The following is a 24,311-nucleotide window of genomic DNA, read 5'->3' as shown; positions in this document are numbered from 1 at the left end:
TGAATACTTCCTAGACCCAGGTGCAATGCTGAGCATTGTGGAGTCAGATCACTGAAGATCTCAGCCCTGTAGATGAATAGCTGAGGAGGGAATATGAGAGGCATCCACTTATAATTAAATTATACTGTGTGTATGGAAATTGGTTTATGGGTAATATAAAATACTCTCGAGATTCAGAAGAAGTTACTTCCAACTGGGTGATCCCATGGAGGTGGTAGCATCCAAGTTAGGGCTTGAAGCATGAGCAGAGCCTTGGGAGGTGGGGTGGGGTGGGGATCGGGTCAAGTGCATGCATGTCTACCACCTATGCACACAGCCCATCAGTGTCAGTCAAGCAGAGAAGAGTTAATATGTTTGGCTCCTTCTTTTCTAGTTGAGAATGAGAGCCTAGTTGTAAGAATTCGAGCTGCGCTCTTTTAACTTTATGGTGAATTTTCCCTCCAACAGGTACCCCCTTGAAGAGTCCCTCTCTTGCAAAAAAGGTGAGTCAAGGCACACTGCTGCCTCGCTCAGATGGCCCACGAACCGATTCCTGGAGCCCAGAAGCCAAACCTGAGGGCCCAGCTCATATTTCTGTCCATGAGTCATTTGGGCCACTCTACACAGACAACTGCAACAATGCTAATTTGAGAACAAATATAAAAATGTGTGTTTCTTTCATTAACTATTCATCTAGGAAAAGAATAGAGCAACAAAATAAAAGAAGTGAGCTGCAGTTTTTCTTTTTAATTTTTTTTAATGTTTATTTTTGAAAGAGAGAGAGAGCACGCGTATGTGTTGGGGAGGGGCAGAAAGAGTGAAGGAGACACAAAATCTGAAGCAGACTCCAGGCTCCTAGCTGTCAGCAGAGAGCCTGATGCGGGGCTCAAACTCACAAACCGTGAGATCATGACCTGAGCCCCGTGAGCTGCAGTTTGAAGGATAGTTTACAACCTGCTCCACAGTAAAGGGTCCCAGTTGGTTTGGGGGGAGCCTGTGACTTTAAGGAGACTGGAATCTTTCTCAGCTGGCGGCCCCTCAATCCCAGTGGATCAGAGCCCAGGATTCAAACTCCCCTCTTCCTTGTTCCATCACTAGGTTGAACCAGCGGCTGGGAATTTATTTCTATTTTCCTCTCTCTCTCCCCCAGTGTTTTTCCTGGGGTGGTTGATACAGTGCTGCTGTGGCTTTTCTGGTCATTGCTAAGCATTTGGCAAAAAAAAAAAAAAAAAAAAGATCTTTTAAAAACATGGTCTGGCAGCAACTGTTGGCTTTTTCCTTAATTGTTTAAGTTAGCCATCCTGAAGTAAATGGAACTGGGTGTTTATTGTCACCACTGTTTCACAGGACCATGGATTCAAACAAAGTGTTCTTGGAAAGACAGGAAGTAATTACTATTTCAGCTGATCAGCTTCTGGTGTGCTTGCTCATCATCCACCACTGTCTTCTCCAACAGGACCCCCTGATTTCTGACCCCGAACCCGCCCAGTACTTTGCCCCCGGTGTCCCAGGCCCCCTGTCAGACTTCATGGTGGCCGGCTCTGAGGACGAGGATCACCCAGGAAGTGGCTGCAGCATCTCTGAAGACGGTGGCCTGCCACCCAGCACCTCCAGTAAACAATGACTGTTTTCTGACTCGGGCCACATGGGTTTACGTATTATGATGCTTTAATGTGAACGGAGAACTGGAACCCAAGCCTCTGGTTGAGTAGAAGCCGTCTTTGTTCCCTGACTAAATTCAGAGTTTATTCTTAGAAAATGCAGCCCACCATTTAATGACGGGCCCCTCAGGTCTGCGGTAAAGGATCTGGACACCCGTTCTGCACCCAGGGTGTTGGAGGTGGCTAAACCAGCATTTAGATGCTATTTACATAACTTAGTCTTGAAATTTATGGCATGAAATCAGGTTAGCAACCTGATGGCTTTATGTTTTAGGGGAACCCTAGCCAAGATCCAGGTCCCTTCCCTCACTGGGCCCTAACTTCATTCTTTTTAGAAGGCAGCGAGTGAAAGATTCTGAACCCGTAAGAGAGATGTTATCAAACAGGTGTTTTTAAATCTCATTGATTACGCTCTCACTACAATATGAGGTAATCCCATGTGAACCATACTGATTTCTCAGGCTTCTGCTGGTGTGGTTTCCTTTTTTTTTTTTAATTTTTTTTTTAATGTTTATTTATTTTTGAGACAAAGAGAGAGCATGAATGGGGGAGGGCCAGAGAGAGGGAGACACAGAATCTGAAGCAGGCTCCAGGCTCTGAGCTGTCAGCACAGAGCCCAAAGTGGGGCTCGAACTCATGGACCGCGAGTTTCACAGGACAAATAAACACTAAAAAAATTACCAAAAAATATATATTTTTTTAATGTTTATTCATTTTTGAGAGAGAGTGAGAGTGAGCATGAGTGGGGGAGGGGCAGAGAGAGAGGGAGACACAGAATCTGAAGTAGGCTCCAGGCTCTGAGCTGTTCACACAGAGCCCGACATGGGGTTCAACTCACAAACCGCGAGATTATGACCTTAGCCAAAGTCAGACGCTCAACCAACTGAGCCACCCAAGCACCCCTGCACTTTTTTTTTTTAATTTCTAATGTCTGAACAAGAACATCTCTGTCTTAGGACAGGCAGACTTGACCACTCTGGCTTTCATTTGAAGCAGCTGATGCACTTACTCTAGTCTCTGATGGAAACATTTCAAGGTGGAAGCACGTGTAATTTTTCTTTCATTTAGCAAGATGCAAAGAGTTTGCTGAGCAAACAAGTTTTCCCCTATCCCTGGTTGGTTACAGAGAATATAATATCAGTCTCCCTGTACCATGTTCTAGGAGCTTATGTGCCCCCCGTACCCAGCCCCCACTCCTTGCCCCTGAGGAAGGGCCTCCTGTGATGAAGGGGGGGCCTCACGGGATAAGGTCCTGGAGTGCAGGGCTTGCTGGTCTCTGGGCGTCCTCCCAAAAAGGAGCTCCCAGCAGCAGCATCTAGTGCGAACCCCAGCCATGTATCTGGCATCATGGGTGTTGATGAATTAAACATTTCTGTCTCTAGGCAGCATACATGTGCAAACCAAATCCAGAGATTGAAGTAAAAAAAAGAAAAAAAAATTTAAACAAGTAAAGAGGCCAGTGGGAAAAGGAGAGAGGGACTCTGGCTGTCCACTCTGTGCAAATCCCAAGAAGCCCTGTCGTCTAAGCCTGGTCTTCAGTGGCCAGAGGACGAATAGGTGGCAGTTGTGAATGGGGGGGTGCTCACGTATAATGAGGGGGGTTGAGTTGTAAAACCAGGCCAGATGGGAAACCCTGTCTCATTTGATGATTTCTTTCCCCCTCCCCACCAGCTCACAAGGAACCAGGAAAAGCCAGGGCCAACAGCCTCGTGTCTCTAGGAAGCCAGCGGGCCTCGGGGCTCTTCCACAAGCAGGTGACGGTTGCCAGACAAGCCAGTCTCCCTGGGAGCCCGCAGGTGCTCCGAAACCCTCTCGTCCGCCAGAGGAGGGTTGGCTGCTATGACACAGACGATGCCAGTGACGAAGAAGAGTTTGATGGCGAAGGGGATTGTGTTTCCCTCCCAGGGACCCTCTCTGGTCCCAGCAGGTCTCTGCCAGAGGACGACTGTAGGCAGGTCTTGATGACCTCTTCCAAGGTCATGAGTATCAACAACCAGGAGGAACATCCCCAGAAAACACTGGTCAGTAAGGCCTCCTCAGTGCCTCTCCTGGGCAGCTCACTGGACTTAGAGGAGAGTGTCCCAGAGGGCACGGGGGACACTCCTTCCCATTCAGCCAACCTGCTGGCCTCGGTAGCGGCCCCCAAGGGTGGCCCTGGCCGCTCAGGAAAGAAGGAACTATCAGGATCTAAGAGTTCCCCCAAATTGGAATACAAAGCCGATACAGGCCCCCAGAATCTGATGCGCACAGATGTCTCCAGGTCCCCCCAGCAGAAGAATGACAACCTGGGGTCCAGGCACAAACCAGTGGCCAGGGTCAGCCCACACCACAAGAGGCCCGAGGCTGACACCAGGCCCAGCAACTCCGAGACTGAAAACCTAGCTGATGGAGCTGATGACCCATGTATCCAGGCCACTTCTGGCAGAGAGACCGGGACTGATTTTCATCCCGATGGAACCGTGGAGAAGGTAACTGGTTTCCTTTCAGTTGCTTGGGATCTCAGTGACTTTTGTGTGAGTGAATACGGAGTGTGTTAGGAAGCAGAGGATATCCTGCCTGGAAGAGAGGGAATGGTTGGAGAAACAGACTGTAGCAGCTGGTGGGGGGAACATGCCCAGGTATTGAGTCATAGATCATTCTGCCAAAAGATGAAATCCCTCTCTTAGCTGTACACGGGACCTGTACACATGGTTGATGAGGGAAGGGCGGCACTAGGCTGGTGAAGAAGAACGCTGGGTCTGGTCCCCTGGCTAGTTGGGTGACCATTGAGGCAAGTTGTTGAATCTTTGTGAGGCACAGTTGTCTGGACCACTGAGGAGAGATCGTGCCCTGATTCTGAGGAGAGATTCTGCCCTGATTATCTCTCAGAGCCAGAGGGACCGTCACACAGGCTAACAGTGATTCTCTCCAGCTGGTGAGGTTCTGCGTGATCCTTATTTTTTCAGACTTTTTACAGCAACTGTGTAATAATCAAAACTATTCATACCCTTATTGTGAGAATCACGTGAAAAATTGGGCAGGCATTCACTTAGAAACTTAACATGCACCTGGGCGCCTGGCAGGCTCAGTCTGACTCTCCATCTTGGGGTTGTGAGTTCCAGCCCCATGTTGACGGTAAAGAAGACTGAAAAAGAAAATCTTAAAAAAAAAAAAAAGAAAACTTATAATGCACCACTTTAAATGCAAGTCAATATTATTTACGTTACAACTTGGTTACACATATGTTAGAATGGTCCAGATTGTCAAATTGCTTGATTTTCAAAAAAATTTTTTTAATGTTTGTTTATTTTTGAGAGACAGAGACACAGAGTGCAGGCAGGGGAGGGCGGAGAGAGAGGGAGACACAGAATCTGAAGCAGGTTCCAGGCTCCGAGTGTCAGAGCCCAAGGCAGGGCTCAAACCCACATACCGTAAGATCATGACCTGAGCCACAGTCAGATGCTCAAACAACTGAGCCACCCAGGCACCTCTCACATGGCTTGATTTTAGTCAGTATACCTCCACGTAAGCAAGGAGGAGTAAGAGAAACAAATGTTTGCGACCTCAACATAAATAGTTTCTCTCTGAGCTGATTGTAAGGCCGCATCTATAAAGATACATGTTCAAGTGGTTTATACAAACATATGTGTAAACAGACCCAGAAAATATGAAGTCATAAAAACTATATTAGGCAGAAGGGATTTTTGTTAACCATATAGAAAAAGTAGAAACACATCTTTTTTCATCCTCCTAAAATATGTTACTACTTCCAACTAGCATATGTGTTTTAAAATGCAATGTTCGGCTGATGGGTTAACCCCTTCTTTTAAAAAGTATCAGCCAGTTTTGGATAACTATATATATCAGGGGTTTTGTTCATACTTGTTTATAAAATAAGAGCTTTTGTCATTGTGAATGAGTATTCCCAATAAGAATTTTGAGAGGCATTTAAAACTTTTGCACAAAAGTTTAACTCTTCTCTTAAAAAAATTTATTTCAAAAATATGATTTCATCTATACATCAGAAAGAAAATAGAATGCATTGCCATTTATGGGGCACCTGGGTGGCTCAGTCAGTTAAGCACCCAAGTCTTGATTTCAGCTCAGGTCTTGATCTCGTGGTTCATGGGATCGAGTCCCACCTCAGGCTGTGCACTTACAGCACGGAGCCTGCTTGGGAGTCTCTCTCCCTTTCTGTCTGCCCCTTGCCTGCTTGGTCACATGAACACTCTCTCTCTCTCTCTCTCTCTCTCTCTCTCAAATAAACAAAATTTACACTCGATCTTAGCCAAAAGGCCAAGAAGCAATAAATAAATAAACTTTTAAAAAAATGCATTGTCATTAAGTATTTACCCTCAAATATTGGAAGCTTAAAAAGAAAAAAACCTTCGGTAAGTGAGTTGTCTTCTGCTGTTTTTACTTAATACTTTTCAAGATGAGACGAATGTCACATAACATAAAATGAAACACTGTAGAATACAGTTCAGTGGCATTTGGTGCATTCACAGTGCTGTTCAGTCACACCTCTAATGCCAAACCTCTTTCATTGTTTTGTATTACATTTATGCCTTACTAATTCCAAACCTCTTTTGCTGTTTTCTATTACGTTTATGCCTTACTGCTAAAGGGAAATAGCTGACTCAAACCCTGTGCAGATTTCCCTCAGCAGATACTAAAAGATTTTTATACAAGAGCCGCTGAAAGACGCTGTATCCATTTCACCTCTCTCCTCTGCTGCCACCTTTGGGCCACTTTGTGAAGACTCCTTAACTCTGAGAGTGAATTTCAAATCTGATTTAACTTCCTGGCGGGTTGGTTTTGCAATTTTTTTCTTTTTTTTTTTTTTTTACAGTAGGTTTTAGATAGAAGAAAGGAAGATGAAGTAATTGACACTTGGCTAAAGTGAAATTTTGAAAGATTAAATGTCCGTTTCATTTGTCCAGATGAGTCCTGGCCCTAAGTACCAAACTGAGATGCTGACCTTACAGTCGTGGATATTACCATACTGTACACAGACAATAATACCTACGTCTGTATAGCCTTTTGTGGGCTGTATGTTTTTTTTTTTTTTTTTACTCATTTACTCATCTTTTATTTAAATCTCTGTGAGTTAGACAGGGCAAGTCTTATCCCCAATTTTTTCCCCATTTTTTTCTCCTGTGGTAAAATCCACCTTATGTGAAAATGTACAGTTCTAATTTGTTAATAACGTTGTGCATTCATCACCACCACCTCCTGAACTCTTTTCATCTTGTGAAACAGAAACTCTGTACCTGTTATATAATAACTCTCCCACCAGCCCCCAGAAACCACCACTCTGTCTTCTGTCTCTCTGATTTCTACTCCTCTCAATACCTTATAAAAGTGGAATCATACACTTTTGTCTTTTTGTGACTGGCTTATTTCACTTCACATAATGTCCTCAAGGTTCATCCCTGTTGTAGCCTGGATCAGAATCTCCTTTTTAAGACTGAGTAATATCCCATTTTCGGTATATCCCCCATTTTGATTATCCAGTGATCTATCAACGGACACTTGAACTGCTTTCACATTTTAGCTATTGTGAATAGTGCTGCTATAAACATGGCAATACACATACCTCTTAGAGACCCTGCTTTCAGTTCTTCTGGGTGTATACCCAGAAGTCGGATATGTGGATCGTATGGTATTTCTGTGTTTATTTTTTTGAGAAACCTCCGTAGCCTTTTCCATAGCGGCTCAACCATTTCACATTCCCGCCAACAGTGCACAAGGTTCCGGTTTCTCCACATCCTCGCCAATACCTGTTATTTCTGCTTTTGATTATAGCCACCCTCATGGGTGTGGGGTGACATCTCAGTGTGATTCTGATCTGCAATTCCCTGATCACCCACATTCCAAAGTTAGGAAAACTGAGGCTTAGGAAGAATGACAAGTCCATATAATTTCTAGTGGATCTGACACCCAGAATCTGGATCTCATGGCTCCTCATCCGGGGTTCTCTGAAATTCCCCAAACCAGCTCTTCTCTGTGTGTGAGGTCTTAGGGTGCAGAAAACCTGAAAACTGACAATAGTGACTTGTGGTTGTCATTGTGCCAGGAATCTCTGGGGAAGCTAACCATCGAGGATGGACGTGTCCCTTCCAACTGGGGGCCAGCCAGTGCCCCATGTCACCCAGATGCTGGCCACCGCACAGAGAACCTGCCGGAATCTGCACCAGAGCAACCAAGGACAGGTAAGGTTATTTTGGTGCTGGTTAAGCTTCAAGATGGGAAGGCAGAAGTTACCCTTATACAAATGTTACACGTGGAGAATTTGGGGAAGCGGGGCGGGCGGGGGGGGGGGGGGGGCAGCTTGGGGGGGGGGGGCTTTTACACAGGTGAATGATATTTAAAAGCTCCTGCATTTAACAACTTTACTAAATCATTGTGCCTAAACTCCTAGTTTTAGTTCCACATCAAGTGCATCCATTTTCAGTCAGTTGACACTCTTTACCTATTTTGTGATGTGAACCTTAGTGAATAAGTCATGAGATGACACAGAGGGGTTCCTGCCCTTCAGAATCTCAGCACTCTGCTTACATGAGATCAGATGCACCGAGAACTATCTTTTCCCTCACACATCCACAGAATGTAATATTTGAGCCGTGTGCTGAGGTCACAAGACACTCCTGGCCTGCACGGCTGACGCTGGCCCTGGTGGGCCGTCCTAAACACACCTGTGGCCCCGCTCTAGCTCGGACACTGCACCGATGTCTTCCGCGTCCTCCTGTGCCTGCAACATCGTTTGTAAGGCTGCTGGGCCTCCCTCCCCATTTTGTGCCATAACTGAGGCAACATTCTGCCCATTATTGGACATTTGGGGAGGTTTACAAGTGAAGGATTACTTTGAAACGTGACATCAAGGACTGCCTCTACGTCATTTAATCTCCCCCAAAACACTTTTAAGTTACACGCTTTGCAATAAAGTCAAATTGCTAACAAAAACTTAAGGTTTGTTCAGCAAATGCATCTGAAACTGAAGAACGACTGTTAAATCCCTTCCTTTTGTCTCATTGTGACTTTTCCCCGAGTTGGTACCAGCAGAAGCAGGAAAGTCATTCTGAAGGGAGTTCAAAAAGGCAGAGCAGAGAAGGACATGAGCCCGTGGATTCGAATCTTGGCACATCCCTCCCCTTCCACGGGGTCTGGGGAGGTTGTGTATGCTCTCCACGCATGTCTTGATAGGCCGACCTTGCTGTTGCCAAGTGCTGTCTACACAGAGGCCATGCAGTTGGGGTTTATAGATAACAGGGTGGGGTGTGGAGCCACCTTCCCGGGTGACCCTGGCTATAAACTCTGGCCCTGGATCCATTGCTTAACCGCTCTGTGCCTCAGTTCCCTCCTGTTCCCAAGTAGATGGTGACAGGACCTACCTCACAGTCTTGGGAGGAAAATTAAGTGCATGAAAAACTCTTAGCACAGTACTAAGTCCTAATAACTAGTTCTTAATTGTTGACATAGGAACTTCAGGAGGGAAAAGGAATATGCAATTAAGATGATTTGTGTGGAAGGGGCGCCTGCGTGGCTCAGTCAATTAACTGCCCAACTTTGGCTCAGGTCATAATCTCCCGGTTCGTGGGTTCGAGTCCCACACTGGGCTCTGTGCTGACAGCTCAGAGCCTGGAGCCTGCTTCAGATTCTGTGTCTCCCTCTCTCTCTGCCCCTCCCCTGTTCACACTCTGTCTCTCTCCTCTCTCTCTCAAAAGTATTTAAATTTTTTTTAATTTTTAAGTAAAAAATTAAAACATTAATTAAAAAATTAAAAAAATGATTTGTATGGGAGATGTGGAGTGAATATAACGTTTGGGGAGACCATCTTCTCAAAGCAGGTGCTTTGATTGTGACTGTTTCCCAGCAACCCATAGTTCCCAAGAAAATAGCAAATCTAATGTTCTTATTATGTCCTTTCTCCCGATTATAAGATGCCATGTGCCAGAGGTGAACAGATTAGCCCGAGTGTGTGGGGGCCTCATGAGGAGGCCCCTCCAGAGCCCGTCTCATGAAAGGACTTCATTTCCCACTGTCGCCGGCACGCATTGCCTTTCCCTGCACCTCTGAGGTTTCATGCACTCTCTTCTCTGCTTTCATTCCATTTTCTTCTTCGCCTTCCTCCCGATCACTGTGTGGCCCGACTCTCCCCGCAGAACTCCCACCCCGCCCCCCCCCCACCCCCTACCCCTTCTGTCAGAGCTTCCCAGATTATGTGGCCTTCCAGCTCTCCCAATCCTCTCAACGCGGTCAAGACACAACCAAGGTACAGTGCGGACTTGCCTCCTTCTGTGGTGTCCTGTGTTTCTTCCCAAATTAGCCTCCTCCCTCCTGTCCTGCGCTGAGCAGTAAGTCCCCAGAGGTCGTCACTTGACTGTTTTAGACTCTACAGCACACTACTCCCACCATAAGGCCAAACCCATGACCTAGAGCTAAACCAGAGACCCGAAGCCTCTGCAGATGAACACAAAGCCAAGGGATCCAACAGAACAGCCTGACCCCTGAGGCCATTGCCATCAGAGCAGACGGTGTAAAGAAACCCAGGGGAAGGGCTTCTGGGGTCCCCATCCTTAAAAATAACCAAAAAGAGAGAAAAGGCAGAAACAAAGGGTTATTCTGCCAGCCAGTCTGAGTTATTTCGGAACGTCTAGAGCAGAGTGGTATTTGTTAGATGTGAGCGCTCTGTAATTTCAGAGGCAAAAACAGAACGACAAGTAGGCCTACATTTAGGCTGTGGGATGTCTTTCTGAAAAAAGACCAAAAATTTGAGAGTGTTTCATTTTCCTTTTTTTTTTCAATTGAGAGTTTTTCTCACATTTTCCCCTCTCTCTCCCTGCTTCCCCCCCTTATCTCCACACAGGACTGGATAGCCCCCCAGACCTCATCCCTACCCCAGAGCAGAAGGGGGCAGCTCACCCTGAGCCCAGCAAGACCTCCATGGACACGGGGCCAGCAAGGCGGCCTGAGGACCGTGGAGAGCCAGTGTCACCCGGGGTGCCTGAGTCTGAGGACAGATGTCATGTGAGTCTCGCCCAGAAGAGCAGCGCCTCCCCAGAGAAGATGGCAGCGGCTCCTCGTGACTTCGGCAACCTTCCGGCAGCCCCAGAAGCCAACTTGCCCAGGAAGGCAGCTGCCCACAGGGGCGCGGGACCTGAGGCAGAGGCAGCGTCTGCAGCTAGTGGCGTCCTGTCCCCAGACCTCGTGTCCCAGGAGGAGAGACAGAGAAGTCCCGGTCACCACGGCAAGGCTCTTCAAGCAACAGGCGTCCTCGTGCCTGCAAACTCCCCAGGCTCTTCCCTGCCCAAGGGAACAGATTCTGTGTCTGAGAGGGCCCCGCAGGCCAGCCCCTCCCTGCCGTCACCCGCTGACCGGGCTGCAGGGGCGTGTGGGGGTGTCTCCGGGCATTGCTGCCCCAGGGAAAGCGGGGGCAGTCCTGTGACTGACATCGACACACTCATCAAGGAGCTGGATGCTTCTGAACCAAGACTTCAGTCTCCTCAGAAAGGGGACCGGTTGAGTCAAGTGGGACGTTCTCAGGGTCAACCTCCAGCAGGCACTGGAAGTGGAAGTTCCCACCATGCTGAGCCAGTCGTGGGGAACCAGACCCCCACCCTAAGGAGGGCCTGGGCTGCTGGCCAGCCCCCTCTCCCACAGTGGGCCTCCCAGCCTTCAGTTTTGGATTCCATTAATCCTGACAAACATTTTACTGTGAACAAAAACTTTTTGAGCAACTACTCTAGAAATTTTAGCAGTTTTCACGAAGACAGCATGTCCCTGTCGGGCCTGGGTGACAGCACAGAGCCATCTCTCTCATCCATGTATGGTGATGCCGAGGACTCATCTTCTGACCCTGAATCGCTCGCCGAAGCCCCACGAGCTTCCACCAGGAACAACTGGTCACCCCCTCATTCCCGCAGATCTTCTCACAGGGAAGACACTACAGAGTCTGAGGAGGAGCAAATTGAAATTTGTTCTACAAATGGTTCCCCCAATCCACCTTCAACTACTGCTCACGCACCTGCCCAGGCCGCACCCTGCCCTGTGTTGGCCAAAGTTCTGCCCTTAAAGCACAGTGCTCTGAGTCAAGTGGTGGGAAATCCACGTGAGAGAGCATCCTTTGTGCCAGGAAACTCATGCCCTTCAATTCCAAACTCTTCCCAGCCATTTCCTCTCTCGGATATAAGCTCTCAGGAGCATGAACTTCATGCAGATGTAAGGATTTTACAGAACCCCAGACCCTCGTGTGAAGAAGAAACCATGGAGGCCACCAGTACTAGCTCATCTGTGGGGAACAGGCAGCCTCCTGAAGCCGCCACGCATTTCCACAACCCTCCGGTCGCTCTCGGCAGTCTGAACACGGTAGATGGTTTAGAACATGACTTGCTGGGTGTCGAGACCCCAAATAAAAAACAAGAGACAAATGTCAATGCAACTGAAAATCAGTCCCCCTGTAGCGTGCATGTCCCTAAGAATGGAGAGTCTGTTTTGACAAATCTACATATCTCCGAAAGTCACGAGCTGGATGAGTTGCTACAGAAACCAAAAATGGTTTCCAGGAGGCCCATCATGGCCTGGTTTAAAGAAATAAATAAAAATAACCAAGGGACACATTCACAGGGCAAAACTGAAAAGGAGCAACCCATGGCGCCCAGCAGAAGCCCTGACTCCAAAAGTCAGGTGTTGAGTTCCAGCCAGAATTCCAGAAAGGGGATTGCTGTGCCTAATAGCTCCCCCCAGCTGAAAGTGAATCTGGAAAATAAAGACTCACCTAAAAAAAGTTCAGTGGAAACACTCTTAAGTAACTGTCAGAAACCCAAATCTGGTCCTAAGCTGAAGAGACTCAGCATCAAAAGCAAAAGCAAAGCCAGTTCCGAGGCCCCTGCAGCTCACGTTGCCAAGGCTGGTGGGACAGACCCCAGGAAACCCCTCATTTCACCCCAGACCTCCCACAAAATGCTTTTGAAGGGAGCATCTAACCAGTTCCACATAGACCACGAGGAGCTTGACAAAAATGCCACGGCCGCCCCCAGGTCCCCCCAGTGCGCACTGGAGAGCAGGCCACCTGCTGCCCCGGGGTCACTGAAGCCATCAGTTTCGGAAACGGGCATCACAGCGTTCATTTCGCCCCACGCCTCCCCCAGGACTCTCCCTGAGCAGGGTGCATGCGGTAGATCCTACGTGGCTTTCCACTCAGAACCCAACAGAGGCTGCCCAGTGGCCCCCAGATCTCCTAAGTGTGGGCCAGAGACCAGGGCTCCCCCTGTGGCCTCAGGGAACAGCGCATCCACAGCCACAAACGGACAGGAGGCCCCACCTCCTGGGCAGAGGGAGCGGCGCACGGCCAGCAGAATGGATTCGGCACCAGAAGTAGCCCAATCGGGGGTGACTGATGACAAAGGAGGCAGAATAATTACTGGTGATCCCCTAGAAAGAACAAACCAGCTGAAAATAGTTGAAATTTCTTCTGAAAGAACGCCCAAGAATGCATGTGGTGACAAGCTAGCTGAAAGTGACAGATTAAGAGGGTTCTTGGCCCAGAGCAACTGTCAGGAGAAGAGTGAGATCGGGTTCTGTCACCAGTCAGAGGAGACGTCCTCAAGTCATCCGCCGTCACTCACATCTCGTGCGTCCCAGGTAGAGCAGGAAACCCAGCGATCTTTCAGTGTGGCAAAACTGGCTTCCTCCTCCTCCTCCCCACAACTGCCTACTAGAAAGGTGGATTCCTCGCAGGGGAAGTCAAGTCAGGTGTCAGGCTCCCTCGGGATGACCAAGAACGGCACGTCAGCGGGCCCAGTGCCAGATGACCATCCATGTTTCACACCAAGGCCAGCGACCAGGACCTACTCCATGCCGGCCCAGTTTTCAAGCCATTTTGGACGGGAAGGGCATGCTCTACACAGCCCAAGTCGCTCTCACCGGGACAGCCAGATCCCTGCAACAAGTGGGGGGCTCCTCGAGGCCAAGGCAGCCAGAGGTGGTGGTCTTGGCCTGGCTAACGGACAGGGCGTGTACAGCGTCAGGCCCCTCCTGGAGACATCGAGGAACCTTCCAACAACAGACGAAGGGGATGTTCTTTCAGTGCGAGAGACGAGCTGCCTAGTCATGGACAAAATCAAAGTCACTAGAAGACATTACTACTCTGAGCAGAACTACGAATCTACCTCATTTTTCTCTGTGAAGCAGAGGATCAAGTCTTTTGAGAACCTAGCCCATTCTGACCGGCTGGTGGCCAGGTCTGGGGTGTCTCCTTTTTTGTCAGCGAGCTCCAAGCCTCCCATTGGGAGACGGTCATCTGGCAGCATTGCTTCCGGGAGCCTCAGCCACCCCAGTGACCCAGCAGCAAGGTCACTGAGACGCAGCCTGAGTTCCTGCAGCGAAAGCCAAAGTGAAGCCAGCACCCTGATCCCCCAGATGACCAAGTCCCCCTCCAGCACAGCATTGACAGTCTCCCAGCAGAATCCAGCGGAGGCCAGTAACAAGGGCCCTGACTCAGACCCAAAGAAATCACTTAGTCCTTCTGGAATTCCCACCCCAACCATGACCCCAGCCTCTCCCGTCAAAAGGAACAAGTCCTCGGTGCGCCACACCCAGCCCTCTCCCTTATCCCGCTCTAAGCTCCAGGAACTGAGGGCCTTGAGCATGCCTGACCTTGACAAGCTCTGCAGTGAGGACTTCTCAGTGGGACCGACAGCCGTACTCTTCAAAACCGAGCTGGAAATCACCCCCAGGAGGTCGCTTGGCTCTCCCGCGGGAGGCCTCAATGGGTCCACTGCCCTTTCATGCCCCATGAAGCGGGGGGACAGAGCCTGTCCAGGAGGAAGCAGCCCTAAAGCCAGTGAGCCTGGGGCACCCAGTTCAGCCCATCATGTGGGTGAAACCACCTGGGATCTGCCTTCTGGAAAAGGCTGGTCAGTTAAGTAAGTATCTGCCTCTCTCCTTTTATTCAAATAAACTGTATAAAAACTTTTTTTAATGTTTACTATTTATTTTTGAAAGAGAGAGAGAGACAGAGTACAGGAAGGGGAAGGTTAGAGAGAGGAAGACAAAGAATTCAAAGCAGACTCCAGGCTCCAGGCTCTGAGCTATCAGCACAGAGCCTGATGCAGGGCTTGAACCCACGAGCTGTGAGATCCTGACCTGAGCCGAAGTTGGATGCTTAACTGATTGAGCCACCCAGGCGCCCCTCAAATAAACTTTTTTAAAAATTATGAACTAGTTTTCAATTTTTGGAAAAGGTGCAAAGACTGGCACCCAAGCTCCCCACCCAGCTCTTCCTAATGGGAACATCTTCTGCAATCCTGGTCCAGTTGTCAAAAGTCAGAAATTTAACACTAGAAGAACACAGTTAACCACAGACTTAATTCACATTTCACGGAACACATTTCACTAACGTCGTTTTTCTCTGTCAGGATACCACATTGCATTTAGCCCCCTTTGCTTTTTAATATCACTACTGGAAAAAGACCATGCCTGCAGAGAAAGGGTTTCCAGAATGTCGCTCTGCAGGGCAGTCTTGATGGGACATGGCACTTTTGGCAAGAGCGCCATCAGAGAGATGAGAGTGGACAGGGAGGGCTGCACCTCAGGGGACAACAGTCTGGGCCTTCAAAGCTGACCCGAGTTAAGCAGAAAATTCCTAACATTTTAAAGAATATATTTCAAACTGTCAGAAATGTTCTGCGGAGCTCCAGCACTGGTTCCCTAACATCCTGAGGTGATGGATCCCAGAAGCCACAGTAATTCCTGTGAATGACATTCCTGCCCAGCACTCAGGATTCTTCAAGCAGTTTGTATTGAGAGTTCTTATGACCAAAAGGGGCACCTGGGTGGCTCGGTCAGTTGAGCGTCTCCGACTTCGGCTCAGGTCATGATCTCACAGTTCATGAGTTCGACCCCCACATCGGGTTCTGTGCTGACAGCTCAGAGCCTGGAGCCTGCTTCAGAGTCTGTGACTCCTTGCTCTCTCTGTCCATCCTTCACAGTGCGCTCTCGAGAAAAAAACAGACATTAAAAAAATTATTTTTAAAAACAAAAGAGAGCATGAAAATCAGAAAACACCTGCAACTTGGTAGAAAGAGCATTGTAAATACAACCTTATGAAAGGAGAAAATTGCCTTTTTCTTTCATATTTTTATATTAGTTTGGATCAACTTCTAGTCTCAGCAGGAGACCAGCAAAGATTACAGTCTGTTTTATCATCAGTGGGGTCAAGATCGACGGTCCCGGCTCTCATTCAGGAAGCGAAAGCACAATCAGAGGTGAGTGGAACCCGACCACACAGGGAGACGAGGCTGGGGCAGGGCCGGGGTGGGGTCGTGCCCAGGTTCGGGGCAGGAGCTCTGGGAGCCAGGAAGAGCTCTGCTCTGAGCCCGAGCACAGAGCTGCCCAGCTGGGTCTGACCTCTCGCAGTTGCAGCTTGCAGCTGGCTTCACAAGCTAGACCTTGACTTGAATTTCAGGTGCCAGATTGGCGCAGCCGCTGTGTTAATTCCCCAGTAGTGACTAGTTACCATCCTCCTCACCCCCCCACACTTGGAGTCTGTCAACAGAGGGTCCTCAAAACTGAACTAGGCATGTTGGAAACATGAGGGAATGGCCACAGCACATCTCTGCACCTAGGTGGACGTTAACTACTTGTCAAGGGAGCCACCTGCTGGGGAAATGAGTTAGCGTGTGTGTGTAGCCCTACCCTGGCCCCCAACATGAGAGCTTCTGAAGCCTGGGATTCAAGACAAGGTGGCTAACCGGTCATTAGAAATGCAGTCTTTTGGGGCACCTGGGTGGCTCAGTCAGTCGAGTGTCTAACTTCAGCTCAAGTCATGCTCTCACAGTTCATGAGTTTGAGCCCCGCATCTGGCTCTGTGCTGACAGTGGGCTCTGTGCTGACAGCTCGGATCCTGGAGATGCTTCAGATTCTGTGTCTCCCTCTCTCTCTGCCCCTCCCCCACTTGCACTCTGTCTGTCTCTGTCAAAAATAAACATTAAAAAAAAAAAAGTCAGTCTTTTGGGGCGCCCGGGTGGCTCAGTCAGTTAAGCATTCAGCTTCGGCTCAGGTCATGATCTTCTCAGTCCATGAGTTCAAGTCCCGCATCAGGCTATGTGCTGATAGCTCAGAGCCTGGAGCCTGCTTCAGATTCTGTGTCTCCCTCTCTCTCTGTGCCCCTCCCCTGCTCGTGCTCTGTCTCTCTCTCGCTCAAAAAAAAATAAACATTTAAAAAATTTAAAAAAAAAATGCAGTCTTTCAATAAATTGGATGTGATGATAATAGAAGAAGCCATGGGTTCATATCTAGAATACTTCTCTGAAGAACAACGTTAATTTCTCAGAACTGCCCTTAGAGATTTGAACCCTAATAAGTGAATATTTGTTTTGAGAAAACAAATATGAACAATTTTTTCTTGACTGGTAATGTACCTGGGCCACTCATAGGTCTGAGAACACTGTGCCAGAAATTTCTAGCATTACCCAGAAGGGCTGTGATGTTGGCATCCCCTGAGCAAGGAACCAGGTTGGAGAGGAGACCAGCTCCCCTTAGTTTACACACTCCCTCTGGTCCTCAGCCTGCTGGTTTGGGTCTGTGCAGTTAACAAACACATTGAGACATCCAGCATTTTTCACTTTCAGTGAAAGGGACCGTTCTGTCCTCTCCCTTCTTTCTTCGACTTGTGACAATAAGTGTTTCATGCATGCAAGTCTCATTCTGGCATTTCCAATCAACATGGCATGGTGGGATCACACTTTGCCGGGTCCCTTGTCCTCAGACATTCTACAGTGTTAGATAAAATGTAGAAGGAGGGGCACCTAGGTGGCTCAGTTCGTTAAGCCGTCCGACTCTTGATTTCGGCTCAGGTCATGATCTCACGGTTCATGGGATCAAGCCTTGCGTTAGGCTCTGCACTGTCAGTGCTTGGGACTCTCTCTCCCTTTCTCTCTGCCTCTCCCTCTCAAATAAACTTAAGAAGAAGAAAAGAAAGTAGAAGCAGAAAACCAAAAAGTCTCAACCTACCTCACAAATGAGATGCACGTTTTCAGGGACCACAGACACAATGGGAGACTTTTTGTGCGGGCAGGACGCGGAGTGCCAGCTGGGAGGGTCTCCCACCCCGTCCCTCTGGTTCCACATTCACCCCCAGACAAGTACGGTGGCTTGGTGTGGAACAGCATTCCTACTTGCATCAGAATGCAGCTGTTCACCCTCATTTCCCTGCAGTCTTCACTTGCTTTCACAGAGTGGCCGTGGTCGGCTTCTAGTGCACTTGTATCCTCAGACACAATTCGAAAAAACATTTTTTGAGCAAATTAAAATTTGGGTGTACCAGACCACATGCCCCATTTTCATCAAGAACGCCTAGTTTTCATTCTTCTCTCTGAACGTGTCTGAGCCTGTAAATGGTTGGACTTCCCAACAAAGTCAAAATCCCCCAGCAGGTCTGTGGAACATTCTAGTGTCAGCAAATGGAGATTTGGTTTGAATGAACTTCTTTGGGGAGACATAAAATGCTTGGGATCACTCTTTAGGACGTATTAATAGGACTAAACTCTTTTTCTTTTAATGTTTTATTTTGAGAGAGCGAGCGAGCGAGCCTGCATGTGAGTGGGGAATGGGCAGGGAGAGAGAAAATCCCAAGCAGGTTCCGCCTTGTCAGTGCAGAGCCTGATTCAGGGCTCAAATTCACCAACCATGACATTATGACCTGAGCTGAAATCAAGAGTCAGACGCTTAACCGACTGAGCCACCCAGGCACTCCTACTAAACTCTTTTTTTTTTTTTAATTATGGGTTCCTTCCCCAGCACAATACAGAGGTGGTTCTCTCTTTCAGTGTTTTCACCTTCTCTCATCAAAACAACACTTCAGTTTTATTTTTAGATTCTTTTTCTGTTGCTGGGTTGAGAACACCTTGAATTGATGGATTATAAATCACTTCATGGGGAACCTAGCAATGCAGATCTTGAAAAATGTTGCGGAATCATTTTTACCATGTGCGGTGAAGGAAGTCAAAATTCAGAATAATTATAATAATAACTGAATAACTCAGTTATTTTAAAATATTTTAAGGTATCTTTTGTTGGATGCTTGAAACACAGGACAGTCTTTTGTTACGTAAGCTTAGACACTACTAGGAATGTTCTAGTCTCAAATACAAGTTGGCAGTTAGTTTTAGGGTACTTTATATATATATTTTTAATTTTTTTTCTTAATGTTTATTTTTGAGACAGAGACAGAGCCGACTGAGCCACCCAGGCGCCCCTACTTTATATTTTTTTAACATACTTTGTATTTTAGGAATACCCATTCATTAATTACACCTCAAATCCAACGAACTGAATGTGGCGGGAAGGGGTCATAAAACAGTTGGCCTCAGTGTGTTCTCATCCTGCCTCTTGGCACTTCTTCTCTGCTGTTGTTGACCCTGGCCTGACTAAATTATAGACTTAAACAGTTATAGAATGAAGAATTCCCTTCGCGAGGCACCTGGGTGGCACAGTCTAAGGCTAAGCATCTGACTTTGGCTCAGGTCATGATTTCACGGTTCAAGAGTTCAAGCCCCGCATTGGGCTCTGCATGCTCAGCACAGAGCCTGCTTCAGATCCTCTGTCTCCCTCTCTCTCTGCCCCTCCCTCACTCACTCTCTCTCTCTCTCTCTCTCTCTCTCAAAAATAAACATTTAAAAAAACAAAAAGAATTCCCTTCATGACCAAATTACGTGCTGTCTTCAGATTTGGGAAGACACAATCTGGTGCCTAGAATAGCTTCTATATTGTCCCGTCCCTGCCCCTTTCTGTCCACCATCCCCGTGGTTCTGTAGGTACAGGATGGACCCCCAAACTCCAAGTAAGCACTGCCCAGGATGGGTAGAGGACAGTTGAGTTCAGGAAAGGTGGGAAAGCTCCTGAATAGCCACTGGGGCTCGTGCTGACAAGCTGTGCAGCACAGCGGGAGGGCTGACCACAGAACTTACTAACTCCCAGCACAAGAAACAGATACGTGACCTTGAACAACATGGGTTTGAACTGCACAGGTCCACTTACACGTGAGTTTTTTATAGCACTCTAAATGCAAATTAAATTAAAATTAAATTTTGTTAGGACTCTCTTTGTTAGGACTTTCTTAATTATGTTTTTTCCCTTCTAGCTTTTTTTTTTTTTTTTTTTTGAGAGTGAGCGAACAGGAGTAGGACAGAGAGAGGGAGACCAAGAATCCTAAGCAGGCTCCATATTGCCAACGCAAGGCCCAGTGCAGGGCTCAAACTCACAAACCATGAGACCGTGATCTGAGCTGAAATCAAGAGTCAGACGCTTAACTGACTGAGCCACCAGGCACCCCTCTCTAGCTTTACTGTAAGAATACAGTATATAATACATATAACAGAAACTATGTGTTAACCAACTGTTTATGTTATTAGTGAGGCTTCCATCAAGGGCAGGCTATTAGCGGTTAAGTGTGAGGGGCAGTCAAAATTTATAGGCAGATTTTCCACAGTGTGGGGGTGGGTGCCCCAAACCCCATGTTGTTCAAGGATCAACTGTACTTTTTTCTGTTTCTTTTCACTAGAATAAAGAAGATGTTTGCTTCATCGTCTTGAATAAAAAAGAAGGCTCAGGTCTGGGATTCACTGTGGCAGGAGGAACAGATGTGGAGCCAAAATCAGTTGTGGTAAGTGACAGTGTCCAGGTGCTCGCAGGAAAGTCACTCCCGAAGCAGCCTCACATTTGATCAGAACAAAATTCACATCTGTGAGTTCAAAGAATGCTGGTGTTTGTTCCCTCCTAACAAAACAAAAATGGAAAAGTGGGGAAAGTAGGATATGATATATTCATTAGCAAAGATACACATTCTTACCACAGAGCTGACTGATGTATACAGACGGAGTGATTAGATGCAAATACACATCAGTTTTCTGTACCCTCCTATTCACCTAACATTTTATTCTAGCACTAGGAAAACACTAGAATTAACTGACCAAACCCGCATTTGCTTTTGAAATCACTTCCTTCTCAAGAACAACCTAAAATTTTGTATCACTCAAAGGACTTTGAGATCATTGGAGAGGCCACCTTCATTAGGCAAGACCAGGTCCTGTTCATTTTTGTGTTCTTCTTGCCCCCATGGAGTGCCAGGCATATATTAGACACGAGCAAGAAGTTGAGTAAAAATATATTCCAGGGGCGTCTGGGTGGCTCCATTGGTTGAGCGTGCAATTTCAGCTCAGGTCATGATCTCACGGTTCATGAGTTTGAGCCTCATATCGGGCTTTGTGCTAACAGCTCAGAGCCTGGAGCCTGCTTCCAATTCTGTGTCTCCCTCTCTCTGCCCCTCCCCCGCTCATGCTCTGTCTCTTTCTCAGAACTAAATAAACATTAAACATTTTAAATATATATATGTATTCCATCCCTCACACTGAATAGGTTTTTGGTAAACCACGTTTGTATGATGACTTTGGCTTTTGACTTCTCCTTGCCGCAGGTGCACAGGGTGTTTTCTCAGGGGGCTGCTTCTCAGGAAGGGACTGTGAACCGAGGGGATTTCCTTCTATCAGTCAATGGCACCTCACTGGCTGGCTTAGCCCATGGGGATGTCCTGAAGGTTCTGCACCAAGCACAGCTGCACAAAGATGTCCTTATAGTCATCAAGAAAGGGAATGACCAGCCCAGATCCTCCACCAGACAGGAAGCCAATGGGAAGGGCTTGCTATCCAGAAAGACCAGCCTCCTGGAGCCTGGAGTAGGTAAGACACCAGTTCAACAACCAGCAGGGTGGGTGTAGCTGGCAGATTGGTTCCTGGTGAGCACGAAGGAACATAACTACTATCATCTGGGTCAGAAAAATCAAATGTAGTCAAGTCTTATGTCGGCGGATGGTTCTTGCAAAAGCAGTGTTACAAGGAAGTTATAAACCACTGCCCCCAGTAGTTGAAGTCATACTATTGAAGATTTTTAACGACCGCTTGACTGCTTCTCTAAATGTGCTAAGAAGGAAGCCCTTTCACATTTATATCTTCTTCTTAGGACTTAAGTGGCCGGTAAGTAAAGCAAGAAACTCTTGTGACAGGGGAGGGGAATCATGTTGAGACTGTAGAAAGAGAAATTCCAGTACTGAGATTTGTCCTCGGAAAATATCAAGGTTTGTATTCTTTCCTGTTTTAGAAGAATGTAAGGAAATGAGGGGGTACAGATGTTTAAAGACAGAGACTGTAGCCTTAATCAACCAAGAAGAACTTATAAAAAGAGGTTCAGAAGTAAGATTTTCTGTATGCCCTCCACACTGTCACACCAAGGCTCATGAGCAAGGCGTACGAAGTACTTACTCAGGAGGAACTAAGTGCCACTTGTGTTTCTGAAGCACAGGCTGATTACGGCCTTCAGATAACTACATCAGACTTCAGTGGTGTCCCCTACCTTGGAGTTCAGGAGTGATGTCTTTAGTCCAGGTGGCATAGGGGAGCCAACGAAGCCCGGGTCAGGGCATTGCCTTCTGGGGAGGTTTTTTTTCCACTCAACATCTCTCCCTAATGAAGTTAAGGGTAGCTGAATTCCTCCCTGTTCACCTTGGCTTCATGGCAGCCTGGGCTCTCTGTGATTGCTTTGCTGGAAAGGGCACTGATGTCCACTGAACAAACGGAACTCTTCTTGTCCAGATGCCTCCGCAGGCTGGGGGCATTCTCAGCCTTCTCTGTTCCCTTGCTTTTGCTCTTCTAGAAAACTGAAGCCCTTCCCAGTATTGGGAAACACCTTAAGTCATCAGACCTTGTCATGCTCACCTTTGCCTCCGCATAGTCTCAATTGCTTGTACTTTCAGTGGGATCCGGGCAACTTGTCAAAGGAAACCACTTGACATTTAATCCCAGTAGCTTCCAGAGTTCTTAAGACTCATGAACTCGGGATATGGAAGGCTAATCCTGTCATTTATAATCATTAAGTATTCCTGTGGCACCTTCAGAACATCTGGCCTTGAACCAGAGTCTACAGAGTTACCAACTTGTAAACACTTTCAGGGCCTAACCTTTAGTTTTTGTCTTCCTCTTCCTTAAAATGCCCGTGCCCAGGGCTCTACCTGAACCTGTACAGTTCTCCCTAACACAGAGAGCATCCCACTTGAGGGCTGATGCGGTAGGCTGCACGTTCAAGACACGTAGGAAGCTTTTTAAAATCCTCCTGCTCAGTGAATTCCCCAGCTTATTTCAATCATGAAACCTCAGGGATGGGGGTGAAGGTAAGGGCCAGGGCCCAGCATCACAATCTTTTTAAGGTTCCTGGGTGATTCCAGTAGAGTCTGGCCAGAGCGGAGAGCCTGTAATGGGCCTGTTTTCCTGTTTAACAGCAAGTGAAATCACCTACGGAAAAATCAGGCTGCTCCCATTAGCACATTTCCTTCAGACCACATGGGACGTGGAGTCGCCTTCGTGAAACCACACTAATGGACTGACCTTTATGTGCAGGAGCAGTGATGCTGGCTAGCTCGGCCTCAACCTGAAGGGGGCAGTTTAATCTGTGGTCCTTCCCCCGCCTCCCAGAGAGCTCGGTGCGCCTTTCCATTCCCCTCAACGTCCTTCAATGAGAACGTGTGTAAATAAGAGAAATAAAAGGCAAGCTTACAATCTCTATGCAGATCTCCAAGGCGGATTTCAGCCAGGCCTCTCCACACTTAGCACACAGAGCAGGCACGAGTGTTGCCGTGGAAACGTCCCCCACCCCCCAGTGGAGAGAGGAGACGGCAGTGAAGGCAGCTGGCGTGTGATGAAAACACACAACAGGAGCATGTGTGGCAGGAGGAGGAAGGAAAGGAGCTCTGGGCGTCCCTGGGAGCTTTGGAATCCACGGTCACGGTCTCACATGGGGTCTGGCGTTTGGGTGTTGCAGGATTTCAGGGTCAGACTGTGACACACTGCTGCCATCGGCAGTCAGGGTCAGCAGGAAATCGAATTTGACTCCTCAAGTGTGACTTCACTGAGACCCACAGCAACAGCGTGTGGGGCTTGCCAAGAGCAGTTCGGAGTCTGGGGGTTTCTGCTTGGGCACAACAGGAAGTGCTTAGGAGAGCACATGGTGCAGGTACGGCAGGAACTTAGCCACGAGGCCAGCTCCAAATTTGGGAGATCAACTCTAACACTGGTTTCGAAGGTAGATGGGACTCCAGGGTGCGGGGGGAATACATTTAGGGGACAGGACAGGAGGTGATGAGTGTCCCTGTCTCTTCATCCTTCCGAACATCGTTGCTACAGGTAGAAATGTAGCTTCCCACGATGCTCTGTGTGTTGAAGTGCTGAAGACCTCTGCTGGGCTGGGATTGAGTCTGGATGGAGGAAAATCATCGATGGCTGGAGATGGGCCCCTGGTCATTAAAAGAGTGTACAAAGGTAATGCCCCAAAAAACCCAGTTAGCAGTCTGTTTTCTTTCCATTTGGAAAATGTTCTTATTCTCTGTGACATACAGGGTGTGCTGTGTGTCCGCCCTGTTGTGTTCTACACATGTGAACACATGTCGCCCCCATGACAGTCCTATCAGGTACTGTTATCCCTGTTTCACCAGAGGAGAGACTGTGCCACAGGGGGCCATACAAGCCCCGAAGGTCACAGGTGCAAATGGCAGAATAAGGCTTGACCCCAGGCAGTCTGGCCCCAGGGTCTGTGTCCAACTCCATGTTCTTAACTAGTATTAGCTGTAGCTGATGTAAACATACATGT

At 47.8% G+C, this 24,311-nt stretch overlaps 1 protein-coding gene across 12 annotated transcripts in view; it reads left to right on the top strand.

Annotated features, from left to right (window-relative positions):
- The window catches only part of PDZD2 (PDZ domain containing 2), a 364,850-nt gene that overhangs the window by 336,689 nt on the left and 3,850 nt on the right, over window positions 1–24,311 (top strand). For all 12 annotated transcript variants that reach the window (XM_027074932.2, XM_027074927.2, XM_053201763.1 and 9 more), the window contains 9 exons: window positions 448–482; window positions 1,436–1,592; window positions 3,312–4,108; window positions 7,699–7,834; window positions 10,489–14,545; window positions 15,769–15,886; window positions 20,182–20,283; window positions 21,094–21,355; window positions 23,849–23,983. In XM_027074932.2, the coding sequence (XP_026930733.1) occupies window positions 448–482; window positions 1,436–1,592; window positions 3,312–4,108; window positions 7,699–7,834; window positions 10,489–14,545; window positions 15,769–15,886; window positions 20,182–20,283; window positions 21,094–21,355; window positions 23,849–23,983 (5,799 nt within the window). The remainder of the gene's footprint in view (window positions 1–447; window positions 483–1,435; window positions 1,593–3,311; window positions 4,109–7,698; window positions 7,835–10,488; window positions 14,546–15,768; window positions 15,887–20,181; window positions 20,284–21,093; window positions 21,356–23,848; window positions 23,984–24,311) is intronic.

This window comes from Acinonyx jubatus, chromosome A1 (genome assembly GCF_027475565.1).
Source record: "Acinonyx jubatus isolate Ajub_Pintada_27869175 chromosome A1, VMU_Ajub_asm_v1.0, whole genome shotgun sequence".
In the NCBI taxonomy this organism is placed as follows: Eukaryota; Metazoa; Chordata; class Mammalia; order Carnivora; family Felidae; genus Acinonyx; species Acinonyx jubatus.
This window is presented reverse-complemented; position numbering and strand designations above follow the sequence as displayed.